The 17,884-nt window shown below is 48.4% G+C and overlaps 1 protein-coding gene across 1 annotated transcript in view; it reads right to left on the bottom strand.

Moving 5' to 3' along the window:
* Nucleotides 1–820: 820 nt before the first annotated feature.
* NSG2 (neuronal vesicle trafficking associated 2) overlaps nt 821–17,884 on the bottom strand; it is a 54,690-nt gene continuing 37,626 nt past the window's right edge. The window contains exons 4-5 of the mRNA XM_036884822.2: nt 4,857–4,967; nt 821–2,614 (exon numbers count right to left, since the gene is read on the bottom strand). Coding sequence (XP_036740717.1) covers nt 2,423–2,614; nt 4,857–4,967 — 303 coding nt within the window. The 3' untranslated portion in view covers nt 821–2,422. The remainder of the gene's footprint in view (nt 2,615–4,856; nt 4,968–17,884) is intronic.

Below are 17,884 nucleotides of genomic sequence, written 5' to 3'. Positions count from 1 at the left end.
AAGTGGGGGTGACAATGCCGACATGATCCCCGTAAGGTTAGTGTTGGGGGTACCTACCTCACAGCACTGCATGTGTACATGGCACACAGCAAGGAGCATTTAAGTGATTGCTATCCTTAACATTAACCGTTGATACTGAGTTCAGCTGAGGATAAGCTAGCTCGCTTTCAGAATACCTGTGGCTTGACATGGATAAACCAGACCCTTGACAGTGAGGCTTCACGTCTGACAAAGGAATTTAGGGGGTAAAGGGTTTGAACACAGTGGGCTTGAATCCTGATTTATCTGCTCTAGCCCTCTTCTTCCCTCTGAGCTTCAGTCTTCATGTGTCACATTGGGGCCCTTTTATGGAAAAGGGGACCACACATTGCTCACCACCCTCCTCAAGCCATTGGCTAACAAACCTGTCGTACCGTGCCAGTGGTGCCCTTGGACTCTGCTTTTGCCAACATCTGTGTCCACACCTGACTCCATGCCAGACCTCAGGGCAGTGAACGGGCATCATGCATCGCTGACTGCCTCGCGCCCAGCACAGCCCTGGCCCTCAGTAGGTGCTCAGCAGATGCTTACAGGGTGGAGGGTGTTAGCTGGGAGACAAGTAGCCAGAGGCATCTCCCAGTCGTTGCTTCTGACCTCAGCATCATTTCAGGCCCTGTTGCCTGAGGATGGAGGCCTCCCCACAGCCGGATTCCAGGCCTAGCCTAACAGGACACCCTGCCCCCAGAGCCCACCTTGTCCTCGGGGACCCCTGCCCCCAGCCTCTTCCCCAAGGGGCTCACTGAGCAGAAAATAAAGTTGAAAAGGAAGGTCAAGACTCTCAGACACATCTATCTTTATTTGTTTCCTGTCAGAAAAGTTCAAGAATTACACCAAAAAATACTTCAGCCTCTGCTACCTACTGGCAAAAATACACCACAAAATTATAAAGCGCTCAGCGGTGTTGCTGGGGACAATTTGTTATCCACTTCAGATGACAAATGAATTTACAGGTGACTTGAGGTGATGGGAGGGTGGGAGAGGGGAAGAAAAGTCAGATGATAGCATTTGGCAGGATAGTTTGAGCTATGCTAGTCTTATTACCCAGCTGTTGTGTACGATGACTTCGGCAACGTAGCAAGCCACAAAAAAGTGCCCTGTAAATGGCCTGTTGGAGCCTCGCAGGGAAACAGCACAACATCTCAAATAACCAATTCTCCCAGCCAGTTCTGCCCTTGTTGGGCCCAGAGTCAACACCCCACGGAGTGGCCTCCCCAAAACGTGTCTGGGAGAGCAGCGGGCATGCCTGCTCTGATTCCAGGTCAGCAGGAGGTCTGGCCAATGCCAGATGCTGCCCCCTTGTCAGGAGCTTCTAGAACCAGACTGGGGAGTTGGGACAGTTGTCCCCTGTTAACACAACAGAGTGGGCAAAAGACAGTCACATTTTTCATCTTCCTTTAGAAATGATTTGGCACTGCTGCAGCCCCAATCTTCCAGTCTTCCTGGCTGTCACCTGAGGCTCCTGACAAGGAGCCTTCTTGTTCTTCCTGGGGTTATTAGCACTTTGGGAAACAATCACAAACTTAAAAATTGGGTGCCTGTGCTTATAAGCCTGGCCAATGTTATTTGCAAGTCCTGTGCCTTCCTTCCAGCTGCCTCTCCTTTCCTTTTTCTACCCTTGCTATCCTATAAACACAGCCAGTGTCTAGAAATACAAGAAAAAGACAGAGTCTGCCTGATTCTCAGTGACTGCTTACACCAAACGCATCCCCGGCCACGTGGGGCCGCCCAAGCTCTTGCTCAGATGCCCATATGGACAAGTTTGTGCTAACCTTACAAAACACACTGGTGGGGGCTACTTTTTACTTTGGGTTGTGTACATCCTGAATTTACTAATGCCGAAATCAGTCCTTCTCTCCAACTAGGCCAGTGCTCACACCCCTCATTCCTCTCCTGCAGGCCAGTGGCCAACCAAGAAGCCCCAGCCAGCATCACGCACATTGTCTACACCTTCTGAAGCCCGCACCGAAGTCACAGGTTCTCACCTAAGAAGCCCAGACAGTCTGTGCTCTTTATTGCCCTTCAACATCTTCCCAGTGCAGCTAGTTTAATCCTTTTTCTTTAGTTCTCTTTGTTTCTTTCCTTGCTGTTTTTAAATTTTCCTAACAAATAGTAAGCAGTGGCTTTAAAAATATCTTACATGGGAACAATCAACATGAAACATGCCTTTGTACATGAGCCTGACTTGGGGACAAATCAACAATACCAAAGGACAAAAAGAAATACCAGTTCAGACAACTCCAGTGCACGATATTTTTGATGAGCTCCCCCCCAGCCCCACCCCCGCCCCCATATCCCAGGAATACAGTGTTGTCTTGTAATTGGAGCTTGGCTTAGCCAATGGGGGTCCTCCTCTCGGCCCTCCATTCTGGCTGGGGGTGGGCCTCTAATGGCCCTGGGTCTTGGGCGGCTTGGGCTCATGGATGACGGCAGCCGCCGACAGCCATGGCCCGATGGCCCGGGCAGTGCTCTGCTTGGCCACGCTGTAGTGGCTGATGACCGTGTAGAAGCGGCTTCTGGAGTTGGGGTCCTGGGATGAGTAGTAAGCATCCAGGGAGGCAGGGATACAGCGCTTGTGCTGGGGAAGAGAGAGACAGAGTCAGGAGTAGCTCAGAGGACTGCTTCCAATCCAACCTGTGACACAGTCACCCCATCTGGGGACCACAGCCACATCAGGCTCTCAGCCAGAGGGCAGATGAGGGCACCTGGCCTGGGTCTGGCTGCCCCCAACATCTCACCGTCATCAAAGCTGCTGCCTACTTAAAGGTGGGAGATATAAACCTCCTGCTAGATTGGTGGTTGCCAGAGGCAGGGGGTGGGGCAGGGTGGGGGCAATATCTGAAGGGGTACAAACTTCCAGTTATAAAATGAATAAACCTTGGGGATGTAATGTACAGCATGGTGCTATAGTTAACAATACTGTAATGCATGGCTGGAAGTTGCTAAGAGAGTAGATCTTTAATAGCTGAAAATAATTTTTCATCACAAGAAAAACAATTGTGTTACTATGTGTGGTTAACTGTGTGACTATGAATGTTAAATAGATTTATTGTGGTGATTATTTCCCAATACATACAAATAACGAAGCATTACACTATACACCTGAAGCAAACATAATGTTTATGTCAATTATACCAAATGTAAAAAGAAAAAATAAAAGAAATCTGATGCTAACACTAATTCAAGGTTAATGTCCTGTGCTTACTGACTGTGTGGCGACAGTGGGCACTATTGGTGGGCCCCCAGGTTCTTTTATCTGGTTGATTCACCCATCCTCTGATTGCTCCCCTGGGCCAGTGCCTGATGTCAACTGCTGTCGATTTTATTTTCTTGATTTTATACTTGTCCTTTTTTTCTTTTATCAAAAATCTTGGCTCCTAACAACATCGACACAATTGTATATTTGCATTATCCTAGAATATATATCAAATGATCACAAAATAACACCAATATTATGACTAACAGACTACTGAATGAACTTTAAGATTTCTCTGCAGCTCTCCATGTCCTTAGGATATATTTCACTGAGGGTGCACAAATACTGTGTTCTATAGTCATTCAAAATATTTATCTTCCTTTTAAGTTTATGTCCCCAAGTTGATATAAAGCTGGACTCTTTGTTTAGCATGTTCTTAATTTTGAGGAATTATTTTTTCTTATTTATTTATTTTTTAAACATGTCCAACATTTACAAACATCAAGGCTAAGTGTACAGCAAAACATATCCAGAGATTCCTTGCTGCTCATTCCCATCTCCCCCACTCTGTCCTCCCTTCCCCTGAATAACCATTTATCTTAGTTTTCTTGATTTACCTTTCCACAATTTCTTCCTGAAAATATAAGCAAATATCCTTCCCTTCCCCTTTTCATCACACAAAGGCAGCATCTTTTTCTCCTTCATGACTGTCCTGGAGAATGTCCTACGCCCATGTCTGGAGGCCTTCCTTCCCCACGCGTTCTCATAGTTGCACGGCATTCCACTGTGTGGGTACATCACAGTTCCCTCACTGTCCCCTAGGGATAGCTGCTGCCCATCTCACAGAACTTCAGCTTCTAACTACTAAGAATGTAGCCCCAGGAAGTCACGGCGCAGAACCAAAGGACATGCACTTCCCCATTTGACTCCCCTTTGATTCCCTGCTTTGGAATGTCCTGTGATGTCTTGGAAAACTCTCTTGACTAAATGTTTTACCATCCCTTTGCTCTGTTTCCATATGTAAAATGAGAGCAATAAAAACTTTTTTCAGAATAGGTGTACAGCTCAAAGGAGGTAATGTTTATGGAAATGTCTAAGAACAGGTGTGACATAATAGTAAATGGCAATTTAGAAATCTTCAATATTACCTGTTTTACTCTAAAACAGATTCTATCATTGCAACTAACATTTGTTGAGAACTCATTATCTAGCAGGCTCTTTGCTAACCAATTTTAACTAAATTCTCCTCTACAGCCTAAAGAAAATCCTATGGAAGGCATTCTCAGTGCCCATTTTGCAGGCAAGACGACTGAGGCTCAGAGGGCCAGGAGATGCCCCAAGGTCATGCAGCTGGTTCAGTTCTTCAAGGGAAGAAGCTCAGTTGGAGTGAAGGTCAGAGGAAAGGACCCAGTTGCGGCACTGGGGGAGACCACCTCAAAAGCACCCCTTCCCTGTGTTCACATCTGTGCAGGGCCACCTTGTGGGTGAGAAACCAGCCACCAAAACACGAAGCCCTATGCCAAGGCAGGGCTTTCCCAAGACGGAACAGTTTTTCTAAGCAGGAGTGAACTCTCCCTGACTGCTGATGTCACCTGGGGCCACTCACCTGCCATAAGCCCCTTACCTTATAGACAAATCCCTCTGGGCAGCTGTGGTCATAGGTGAAGGCTTTGTAAACCACCAGGAACACAATGCAGGCAAGGAAGGCTAGGGCCAGGCTGACGAGGATGGTGACCTGGAGGAAAACAAAACAGAATCATCCAGCGTCAGCCTGCCTGCCTTGATCCAGATGTGCAGTCTTTGAAACCTGGAGTTGGTGGGCAGCCTGGCATGTTAGATAGAGCAATCTGCCAAGCAGAACCCATCATTTATGCCTCTAAATACACCCACAATCTGACCACTTCTTACCAGCTCAGTTATCTCCACCCTGGCACAAGCCATCTCAAAACAGCCTTCCGACTAGCAGCCTCCTTGACCCCTACAGTGTATTCACTCACAGCAACAACAGAGGTCCTTGCAAAATCTAAGTCAAGTTGCATCCCTTCTCTGCTGAAAAGTATCTAATGGTTTCCAAATTGTTCATAGTGAAAGCCCAGCTCCTAACCATTATCTAAAAGCAAGCTTTAAAAAATAATACAGCACCAAAAAAATTGGGGGTACCATCAGGACTGATCAGACAGGAGAAAAGGGCTAATTTCAGAGGCACCTCCAGGCTTGCCCTGACCCCATCCACTGCCTATATACAAAGTGGTGGGGTCATCCCTGTGACACTGGGCATCTAGTGTTATGAGCAGAACTGTTTTCATGAGGTCTGTTGTCCTAGAAATATGGCAGAATTCTTCTCATGAACATACAATTTCTTTTGACTAAAAAGGAAAATGAAATCAACCTTGGGGCACCCCATCCCATCTCCTTCCCACACCCGGGCATGGTTTCTAAGGACAGGAGGAGATGGGAGTGAGTCTATGTTGCTCCAAACAAGTGGAGTTGTTTGTTGACAGCTTTACACCCTAGAGCACAGAAATGTGAACAAGAAAAGAGGAAGATGGATATGGGAGGTGTCTATCTGAAGCCTATGGGCAGACACTGTCCATGAGAAATGCCCTGTGCATGTGTATGTTTTAGGACACTGTGCTATTCTGTCCTATTTAGTAAGAAATAGATGTGTTTGGTCTTATTCCTGGTTCCTAACACAGAGCTCCTAAAATCCTTGTAATTTCCTAAGTGATAAGAGCAGGATCAGAATACCTTCTGTTATATTGGGGTTTTGTCCCCAGTTCCTGAATAGCTCAGAACCAGAAAGGTGAGTGGAGTGTCTTCTGTTATTTAGAAAAAGCCCCTTTCAACCACACCTGAGTTTATGTTAGTGAGGTGGCTTTGGAAAGCCCCTAGGGAAGGGGGCTGGCTGCCAGGGAACCAACCGGTGATTAGAAAATTACTTTCAGCCACACTCCCTGACCTCCTGGGAAGGGAGAGATTGAGTTTCATAATCACCAATGGCCAATGATTTCATCAATCATGCCTATGGAATGAAGCCTCCATAAAAGCCCTAACCGTGAAAGGTTCAGAGAGCTTCCAGCTTGGTGAACAGGAGCACAAAGATGCATTAGGAGGGTGGTGCAGCCCAGAGTGCCCAGGGACAGAAGCCTCCGTGCTCAGGACCCTTCCACACCTTGCCCTGTTTTTCATCATCTGACTATTCATTTGTATTCTTTAATAGTCTCTGCGAAAAATCAATAAGTAAAGCACTTTGCTGAGTTCTGTGAGCCATTCTAAGTGAATTATTGAACCTGAAGAGGTTGTAGGAACCTCAGTTTATAGCCAGCCAGTCAGAAGTACAAATGGCAACCTGGGACTGGTGACTCACATCTGAAATAGGGGCAGTCTAGTGGAACTGAGTCCTTAACCTGTGTGTGGCATGTGCTAGCCCCAGGCGTTTAGCATCAGAGTTCGGTTGTAGGCATCCAGTCAGCATCCACCAAGACCTGGAGAACTGCGTGGTGTGGGACAACCCTTACACACTGATGTCAGAAGTATTACAAGAGAATAGTGAAAAACTATTCTTTTCTTGTAGATGGTGACAAGTAAAATTCAGTTCTAAGCTACTGTCTATGCTGTGTGCTGTCCACCCCCTTCGTTTGCTCCCTAAGCCCTCAGCAGCAGTCTGTCGCACACTCATCAGCCTCCTGCCCTGGACTGGAGTGGCGAAGGCTGGGGTGAGAGAGTGCAGAGATCAGCCTGGAATCTCCTGGATAGATATAGGGAGAGATAGAGATGTTAGTGGAGGCCAGAACCTGGAGCAAGAGATGCCCCAAAGATGCATGTGCTGCCATGGGACCCCCGAAGGTAGTATTTGGTTAGTACAGGGAAAGGCCAAGACCACTATCTAATGCTGAGGACCTAGGAACACCCAGTCCATAGATGTCTGGAGCATAGAAGTAGAGAATCTTCAATGCTCAGATTTGCCAAGAGCCAAAAGGTAGAAACAGCCCAAAAGTCCATCATCTGATTAATAGATAAACCAACTGTGGTCTATGTATATGATAAAATATCATTCAGCCACAAAAAGGAATGAAGTTTTAGTAGATACTACAAATGCAGATGGACCTCGAAAACATTATGCTACATGAAAGAAGCCAGACATACACCACATATCATATGATGTCACTTATATATATGAACTATCCAGTCATACGGATGGTGAACGCAACAGAACGCAGATTGGTGCTTCCCGGGGGCAGGGGTGGGGGGAATGGGAGTGGCTGCTAATGGGAACAGTTTCCTTTTAGGGTGATGCAAATGTTTTGGAACTAGAGAGAGAGGTGATAGTTGCATATTGTGAATGTACTAAATGTTACTGAATTTTTCACTTTAAAGTAGGTAATTTTCTATTATATGAATTTTACCTCAATTGTTAAAAACTGCCCACAGCCCAGGCTCATTCTTTGTCAGCACGGGTTTAAGGTCCCACAACTGGGATGCAGACATGCTCACAGGCACATTCATGGACAAAGGGGTGGTTTGACTTTACATATGCAAAGGGGAGAATAGAGTAGAGAGCTGCAGGGCCACCCTGCCACCCCCGCCAGCCTGACACAGGGACTGGGAGAAGACCCCAAAGCCTCCCATCCTAATGACCATGTACAATCCATCCCCCTGCTCCCAACAGAGCAGAGACCCAGGCCTCCTGGCCGACTCAGGAGCAGGACCAGACCTCCCAGCCCGGGCGTCCCCAGGAGGGGTGGACGCTTCCCAGTCAGTGCAGGCCCTGGGAGCTGGAGGAGGGTCCAGCAGGCCTGCCAGAGGGTGGGCTCTTTTCATGGGGGTGGGGGATCTTCCATTCCTAACTGCCCTCACCTAGGAGGAGCAGGGTATGACCCATCCTAGCACTCCCAGAGCTTGACAGCATGAGTACAGCTCACCTGGAAAATGTTTCTGGAAAAAGAAAAGAAAGGGACGGAGGGAAAGAGGGAAGAGGATCCTAAAAGATTCAATGCTGACACCTAGATGGCCACCACCCTAGTGGATTCTGATTCATTGAGTCAGGGATGGTGGGTCCAGGACACATATATTTTATAAACTTTCCCAGTGCTTTTAATGTGCAGTCAGGGATAACAAGCACTACTCCAGAATGACTAAGTATGAGAGGCTCTCAAGCTAGCTGCACAGTCTTAGAATCACCTTGGGCAGTGTTTTAAACAATCCTGTTGCTCTGGCCCTGCCCCAGACCAATTATATCAGAATCTGGGGTAGAGTCCAAGCCCCAAGGTGGTTGCTGTGTGCAGCCAGCGTTGAAAAGAGTGTCGTACTTAGACCCCGGGCAGGCTGCTCTGTATGACCGTCAGAGCCAAGGGTCTGATGCTGAGTGATGCCAGGAGTGTAACCACGCTGAGAGATTCTGTAGAGCAAGGCTAACTTCCACCACGCGTTCCATAACCCCAGAACTAGGGTGAGTGGCGGCCATTTTAGGTGAAGAAGGGTTTGTCTCCTTGTCTCCAGTTCTGGTAAATTCTGCTGTTGGAGAGTATAGGGCTATGAGCTAAGCACAGGCTGTCCCTTGAAGCCTCACAGCCTACAGGGCAAGGAAGAGGTGGACTGATGGATGTGGGCACTTGCAACACAAGGGGTAGCACCATGAGAGAGGACATCAGCACAGGGGGCTGCAGGATCTAACCAGCCTGGGGGTGGGGAATCAAGGAAGGCCTCCTGTGGGAGGTGACACAGGAAGTGATTTCAGGGAAGAAGCTAGCATCGGGGAAGAAGAAGGTTCTCAGCAGAAGTTGCCTCTGCCATGGGCAAAGGCTGAGGCTGTTCTGGAAAAATCGTATGGTTTGGCATGGCTGGCCCAGAAGATGCAAGAAAGGGAGAGCAAGGCCTGGGGTGATGGGCAAATGGGAAGAGAACAGATAAGGAAGCACTAGACTAAAGCTTGGACTCTGTTTCCAGGGTAACAGGGAGGCACTGAAATGACAGGATCAGAATCATATTTTGGGAGGATGTCTCTGGGGCAACATGGAGGCAGGTTTGCAGGAGCAAGGCAGGAGGCAGAGAGGCCAGTGGGGAGAATGATGCACTAGGGCACTCCTCAAATGCAGAGGCCAGACCTGGGGCAGTAGGGTGGAGGGGACCAATGGTTTGAGGAGGCCCAGGGGGTGAGCAGTGGTATGAAAGAGAAGGAAGGGGAAATGACACTGGGCTAGGAGTGGGCTTTTGATGTGGGAGTCAGCGCTGGTTGTTGCAGAGAGAAGTGGGGGTAGCCAAGGTTTCTGATTTGGTTCCAGAGTGAGATTATTTTCCTCAAGTTTGGATATCCACAGGGCATCCTGCGGAACTGGCCACCTGAGCTGGTCTCTCCCTTTCCAGCAGATTTGCGGAATTCAGAGGTTCTGGTGTTTGGTGTCTGCAGCAAAGCTCCAGTGTGGAGGGGAAGCCTCAGAAGACCTGGAAGAGAAGCTCCCCCTTCCCCGCAGAGCACCTCTGAACTGGAAAACCCAGCTGCACAGCAGTACTGATTGACTGGGTTTACAGAACCCTGTTCCTCTGAGGAGTCCTATAGCCCGTGGCCTCACCTCTTGAATGTAACAACCTGGGACTAGAAATAAACAACTTGTTAGATCTCCAGGGCTAGATCTGAGTGCTTCATTAGCGTTGTGATCCTCACCACTGGAAAACTCCCTCCCTGCCCCCCTCTGCCTGCTCACCCTCTCATTCTCTCAGCACATATTTATTACAGGGCTCACTGTGAGCCGGAAGCTGCCAGTTGCAGCCTCAGGAGCTTGGGGTAGGGACAGGGTCTGGCGCTGAATAAGCACATGACCAAACAGATAATAATAAAACAGGACCTGCACAGATCTGCACACACAGGCACGTAGGAGGGGAGCACTCGGACAGGCTGGCCTCGGGTGGCAGGAGCCCCGCACAGGCAGGCAGACCCTGGGTCCGCGTTCCAGGTGGGGGCACCAGCCCAAAGACCTAAAAAGGGGAGAAGCTCAGGGTCCCAGTGAGCCTTGAAGGAGCAGTCTGGCTGAGACAAAGGGGCCAAAGGGGAGAGAGCCCCAAGTGGGGCCCTGTAAGCTGTGGGGACCAAGATCACCCTCTCCTGCCCAGGAGAGGTGAGTCCTACATGTCCTTCCTGGTGCTTGCAGGGTAAAGCCTGGCTCAGCCTGGCCTCCGTCTGCCGCATTCCAGCCTCTCAGGTCCTCACTCTCTGGCTCACGGCTGGTTTCCGTCCAGCCATGCCCAACCTGCTGAGAGCGGCTGCCATTGTGCTTCTCCAGGCCTTGACCGAGGCCTGGGCTCCGGAGCATCCTTCCCTCCTCAGGGAGATGCTCTCCTCAGCCTTCCGGTCCAGCCCTGCTCTGCCTTCCCCAAACGGCTGACCCTGGCCTGCTCTGTACCTGGGGCCTGCTGAGGCTGCTCTGACGGAGCCCACTGCGTCAACATCACCTCCTCACACCTCTGAACCCTCCCTCTGCTGGGAATGCCCTAGGAAGCCAGCACAGTTCATCTGTCCTCTGTGCCCTGCACCCTGACTCCCACGAGGGGAAACCAGTCAACACTTCCTGAACTGAAATGTTTGAATGAATTAAGAAGGCACACACACACATGCACACACACATACCCTCCCCCCAACACGAGCAAACAGACATGCAACCTGGTCCCAACCACGTTGTGTTCATGTAGGACAACTCACTGAAATATCTGCACTTCACTTTCTCTTCCTTTCCATCTCCTATTTTCAACCCCATCAACCACCTGTTCCCCTACCCACAACACATACACACACACAAAACAAAAGCACCTTAACCTCGAAAAGAATCAGGGTTTGTGTTAACATCAGCTAAGACTTGCCCAAGATTTCTCCTCAAGCTCAAGATAGCTCCTTATGCACACGTCAGAGAGAAAAGCGAGGAAGAGTTTAACTCACAGTATGCAGCCAGCAGCCCTGGTGGAGATGTGCTGAGACTGGAGCCATAGTGACCACCCACCACGATCCCTCCCTCCATATAATAATAGTGGCAGTAGCACTAGTAATAATAGTAGATGCTCAGTTACTGGGAACTTACTGTATACTAATGTCACCACAATCCTATGAAGCAGGTAGAATCAGCATCCCCTCTTGCTGATGGAGAAACTGAGGCTGTGAGAGCTTAAGTGACTTGCCAAAGTTAACAAAATTGGCCTGGACGCTGCACTGAGTTGCCTCCAAGGCACCTTGAACTCTCCAGTCCAGAACCAGCTCCAGCGTGTTCTGCCTCCGTCCTGGTGGAAGGCAGCTCTGCCCACCAGCCTCTGGAGCTTGGTCTCCTGCAGCGGACCGACCTCTGCTTCCCTCAGCAGGCCCACACCTGGCTGAGGCCACCCGACCGTGTGTGGGGCCGCCCCCTTGCTGCTCCCCTGCCGCCAGCCTCTCAGCCGCCCTACTCGAACAAGCCAACTGTGTCAGGCTGCTTCCCTGATGAAAGGGGCAGCCACACCTACAGGATGGAGTCTGAACTCCTTAGCACGGCAGACAGGCCCTTCCCAACTGGACTCTGATTTCCTACTTGCGCCTGAGCCCCTCCCACCCCCTGCCTGCATGCACCCTCATTGCCCCACCTCCAGCACTTCGCACCTGCAGTCCCTCTGCCCGGAATGCCCATTTCTACTTCCCAGCCCATCACGTCCCTGCTCTTCCTAGGCCCAGTTCAAGTAGCTCCTCTTCCCTGAAGTCTTCCCTGAAAGTCTTCAGGCAATATTTAGCCACTCCCCTGCCTGCTCCCAACAACCTGAGATACTTTCCCCAGTGCACTATGATTAGCCATCACCTGTCCACTTCCCCACTTGGGAGGCAATGTGACAATACTTCCGACTTCTGTTTACTGATTATGCACCAGGCACTATTCTCAGCACTCTACGTGGATTTGTTCTGTAAGCCGCACAACAGCCCTACAAAGTAGGTACATCTTTCTTTTTTAGATGAAAGAGACTGAGGCACTGAGAGTTTATCTAATTTTCTCAGGGTCACCCAGCTAATTAAGTAATACAGTCAGTGGTCTAACTCTATGAAGTATTGGCCTGGGGTCTTAGCTCATGCTATAGTCCTCATAAATCATTAACTGTGCACCTACAATGTGCCAGAGAGAATTCTACACATTGGGCATACAGTGCTGAGGACAGGGAGGTCCCTGTTCTCATAAGGTTTACCTTCAATCCCTTTGAATCAGTTTCCTCTTCTGTAAAAGGGAGTAATTATAGTAGCTACCTCTTGGAGTTCTGAGGATTAAATCAGATAATGCATGTGAAGCCCTGTAATGAGTTGAATGATGACCCCCTAAAAGATAGGTCCATGTCCAAATCCCTGGAACCTGTAATTATGACCTTATTTGGAAAAGAGGTCTTTGTAGATGTAATTAATTTAAGGATCTTGAGGTTAAATCATCCTGGATTATTGGACACCAAATCCAAGGATAAGTACCCTTCTAAGAGACACACAGAGGGTGAAGGGGAGGCCGTTTGAACAGGGAGGCAGTGATTAGAGTGATGTGGCTACAAGCCAATGAATGCGTGGATCCACCAGGGCGTAGGAGAGGCCAGGAAGGAGCCCTAGGAGGGACCAACATCTCGATTTTGGATTTCTGGTCTCCAGAACTGTGAAAGAATGAATTTCTGTTGCATTAAGCCACATGGTTTGCAATAGTTCATTACGGCAGCCCTGGGAAATTGATACACTGTCCTCCCACAGTGCCTGGCATATGTGCTGTAGATGTGAACCCCACCATTTCTCCATATCATCTACCATGCTTTTCAGCATATATTTCAAAAGCTCCAGCCACTAGGAAGACTGCCATTTTCTCAACACGTGTTGATCCTCTGTACCTTTTCAGCCCTTTCTCCCTTAGTGAACTCCTAGTCATGCTTCAAAATCCAACTCACAGCATGTTGCCTCTCCCCTGGGAAGTCTTCCCTTGCCTACTTGTGCTCTCACCATGCTGTTTTCCCGCCATTCTTTAGCATTCAGCCCCCACACTGTGACTGTCCATTCTGCTGTGTGGGTTACAAGGACAGGGACTATGCTTCATTTGTCTGTGTGCTCCCAGCTTCCAGCTCCTGACCTGGCACAGGGTAGGAGAGATCCTGATATTTATCCCACGTTCCCTACCCCTCACCCCTTTCCTCATTTTTGGCACAAAACACTACCCATAGTGAATTTTAGGGCCATTCTTAACTGTTGCACAGCCTGGCAGAGTGGCTGGATGAAATCACTGCACAGTCATCTGCAGTAGTTTAGCTGATGCCGTAAGAATTATTAGTTGCTCCTGAAGCAATCTCCTCATCTATCTGCTGCACCCTTAAGAGACGAGAAGCTTCTCTCTGACGTCTAGAACAACTAGACCCTCCAATCTGGGCAATGCTCATGCAGGTTTCTGTGGTAGTTGTGGTCTCATCCTGACAGGGTTCTCAGCCCGCCTTTGCATCTAATGAGCTATGTGATCTTGGGCAAGATGCTTCACCTTTCTGAGCGCTTGTTTTCTTATCTGTTAAATGGAGACCAAAATCCCAGCCCTGAGGATTGGTGATTAAATGAGATGATATCAATAAACTGACCAGGGTTGTAATGACCAGTGGGCTAAGCCAATAACAGCAATCACTTCTGACTATTCAGTAATGCGCTGGGTACTGTGTCAAGTCCTTTCTGTGTGTTATCTCCTTTAATCCTTCACGATAACTTATAAGCCCAATTATTACTCCCATTGGATAGCTGTGCAAAAAAAGGCACAAAGGCACAGAGTAACCTGTCTGAGGCCACATAATTATTGAAAAAGCAGAGCCTGACTGGAAGTCTGGAATATCTCATTCTGAAGCTCTCAATCCTAACTCCTACCTTAACTAGCCTTTTGATAAATATTTCTCTGTCCTGCAGCAGTATTTGCTTGTAATAGTGCAATGAAACACGACAATATGTAAACTTATTCTAGAAGGAGATGTCACTGGACATGGAAACCCCAGGCATTAGGAAGAGAGAAGAGAAAAAACAAAACCCTCCCACTGGCTGCCAAGCCAGGACGCTGATCCAGGACGCTCATTATGCCAGGAAACATGAACTTCATTAACATTCATGTACTGCAGCTTCTCGGCACCACAATACGCAATAAATCGCCCTTTTTATGAAGACTGCAAACCCTGGAAACCTCAAAGCAATAGAACCACTCACATCAGGGAAATTAAACTTTGTGGGGAGATAAAAACAGAGCTATCCAACAGGCATTTATCTTTTGTATGAGACAGCTGGAACCTCCAGAGACAGAATTAGGCTACCCGGCGCCGTGCTCCTGGCTCAGCCTCAAAGATCCTGACAATAGAGCTTGAGTAGAAAGTGTGAGGGGATCACAGTCTCCATAAATTCTGCCCAGTGACACCTGATTTCCCTGGCCTTCTCCCTAGAGCCTAGCAGTGACTGGAGAGAGCCTTTGGAGTCGGATCATCTAGTCTGAAAGCCCAGGTCCTCCACTTACTTGCTGTGTGACTTTCTTGCCTTTGAAATCTTTGACTTGCTTCTCTCTAAAATGGGGGTGATACTGATGGCTACCTCACACTGGCTCTGGTAAGCTAGAATATGGTAGTTCATGAAGCCCTCGGGGGAGGCCTGGGTCACAGTAACAACCTTAGTTAGCATGGAGTGCATACGTGTGTTACATCACTTTGTGCCCTAGCAACTCTGTGGGGAAGGCACTATTAATGTGCCCATTTTACAGACGGTCTATCAGAAGCAGGTGGAATGACTTTACATATATGAGGGCAGAGTAAGGACTTGAGCTCAAGTCTAACTCAGAGGTCCAGCTGCCTGGCCATATATTATACTGCTGGTAAATCTCTAACTGTGCTAGAGTTTGTTTTTAATTAAAAATGCATTGTACTATTACAGTAAGAACAGCACTGGAAATCCAAGAGGAAAAACACCCATTACATTCTGCCATCATCTCAAGTCTGTTTATGCACACTTACTATCTGTTCTGATCCAGGTGTCCCTGCATAAATCTTGGATTTTTTTTCTGCTTCTTCCCATTTTACCCATTTGTGGACCATCCAACTTTCTATGGTCACACAGAACATCCTCACATACCAAGTTTGGACCACCCCAGAACAAGACAGGCCTCAACTTCACCATCTGCAAAATGGTTGTAAACCATTACACTAATCTATACAAAACTGTTATGAAGCACAACCAAGATGAATTTTGCAAGAGGCAAAAGTGCCGTGTAAATACAAGAGTGATAAACTAGTTCTTTTGGTTGCCATCACTCTTATTGCTGTAGTTGTGCATCATTACAGCTGAATTTGGTTCAGGCGTTCCTCAGCACAAGGACCATCAGGTGCACCACTGTGTTGTCATCAGCTGTGACCTGTCCTCCGCAGCCAACTGACAGCCCCTCAAGGGCAGAGAAGTGCCCTCTGTCTCTGGGCTTCCAAGGCCTGAGGGTCCTACTATTTTAAGGGTTTTCTGGTAATGCATGCTGATGGGACAGAAAAGCACCTCTGATGTGGGTTATCTCTTCTCTGGTCTCTCTGGCCTCCCCTCAATCCATCATCCCTGCTGGCCACCAAAGGGATCTTCCTAAAATTACCCCTCTGAACATTCTGTGGTGGGACTCCCATTGTGGAGCTGACTTCCTGTCCTGACAGTGGGTCTGTAACTTTCCTGAGAATCAGAACCATCTAAGGAGCCTGATCAGATACAGAGTCCTTGGTCTATACCCACATAGATTGTGGCTCCCTTGGCCTGCCACAATGCCCAGAAGTCAGCATTTTCCATACAAGTCCAAGAGGTTTGGATTCCAGCAAGTGATCTGGAGCCTATAGCCAGATCAAGACAAAGGTCAAAATCCTTTGTCTGGCTTCTAAAGAGAAAAGGGCAAGGAGCTCACATCCTTGATTGCACCAGACACTTAGCACTTTCCATATATTATCTCCCTCAGTTCTACCCAGTAACCCAGGAAGTAGGTACTGTTGATATTTCTTCCTTTCAGATTTTGTACCTTAGGACTGCAGAGGTTAGATAAATTGTCAGGATTTTCCAGCTCATCAGTAGTGAAGCAAGGCCTGGAAACCAGGTCTGTCTGGATCTAAAACACATTTTCATTTCTTGGCACTGCACTGTCTTCACAGCTGGCCCCTGCTGTCCTTCATCACCCATTGCTACTATCCCAGGAGCCTACACACACACACATACACACAAACACACAAAGACATACAGGCAGACATAGACACACACATATGCAGACTCACAAACTCACACAGACTCACATACACCTACACCAACACAGACATGCACAGAGATCTACACACTGACACACACAGGCACAAAGACACATAGACACACAGAAACACACAGACAGACAGACAGACACAATCTAGAGTTCAAGTTCCTGAAAGTTTCAGGCATCCTGCCACTATCCTGCCTTTCCACTGCCTTCCCCATGGAAAGTATCTTATAACACACACCAGGAAGCTTTCCCAGACCTTCATCTCACCAGTAAACCCTCTCTGGGGCTCCCATCCTCTCAGTCCTTGTCCTGGTCACACACCACTGCATTATCCTGACTAAAGGTTTACTCTCAGCCTGCCCAACCAGACTGTGAGCTTCTCAAGTACTGTGCCTTGGTGACCTCCTGCCCTGCTCCTGGCCTGGGCCTGCTATGAAGAGCCCATGAGTGAGCTTCGAAGAACTCACATCCATTTCTTCACCACACCCAGAGCCAGGCCCCAGAGCAGGGCTGGTCATGACCTCTGCTCAAAAGGCCATCCACACACATCCTGGCTACTGTGAGAGGCCCACAGCCATCTCACTGCATCCCAGCCAACCTGTGTCTAGATGCAGTCTGCAAACATATCTCCATAGAGACACCAGCCCTGCAACCCAAATAGCTTGTTCCATTAAGCTACTCTCATTCCTCAATTCCCTGTCTTGGCAGGAAAGTTGATAAAGAGAAAAAATCAGGTCAGCAAAATTGATTTGGAAAATTAGAAAGCATCTTCCAGATTCCAATGTGCAGCACTCCTAGGCAAGACAGCGGGGTTTCTGAGCCAGATGAGCTACTACCGTCTTCCTGTAATTCCTGTAAGGGTGAGAAATAATGCCTGCAAATACCACAACTCCACACACAGCCAGAGCTCCTCCAGAGAGAAGCCAGCCATGCTTGGGGGAGGCAGCTTTTCTTCCCCTCTACTCATGTGCTACCTTTGTCCCTGAGGAGGAAGGACTCCCTACCCAATCTTCTACTTCCTCATAACTCCCGCCCTGCACACATACACACAGACACATACACACTCCTTACCTGGGGGAAGCTTTGGAGGCATTTTCACAGGAAAGAGTTAGTGAAGCAGGCCTGAGACTCCTACCCTTGGAAAGGTCTGCTTGCAAGGTTGGCCCTTGACTGGCATCTAGAAACTTGGATCTCGGGAAGGTTCCCACCATTCCCAGAATTAATGAGTGGTTCACTGAACTTAAACTGTACAAAAAGTATGGTTTATGCTGAACACCTGCTTTCCTTCTGCGAATCTGGAACTTAGGTACGTGCTAGGCATGGGGTCACATGTTACCTGACCAACCCCCAGTAAAAACCCCAGGCACTGAGTCTCTAATGGGTTCCTCGGTAGACAACATCTCATGCG

This window comes from Manis pentadactyla, chromosome 2 (assembly GCF_030020395.1).
Source record: "Manis pentadactyla isolate mManPen7 chromosome 2, mManPen7.hap1, whole genome shotgun sequence".
Classification (NCBI taxonomy): Eukaryota; Metazoa; Chordata; class Mammalia; order Pholidota; family Manidae; genus Manis; species Manis pentadactyla.
Note: the sequence above shows the minus strand (reverse complement) of the source record. Positions and strands in the feature narration are given on the sequence as shown.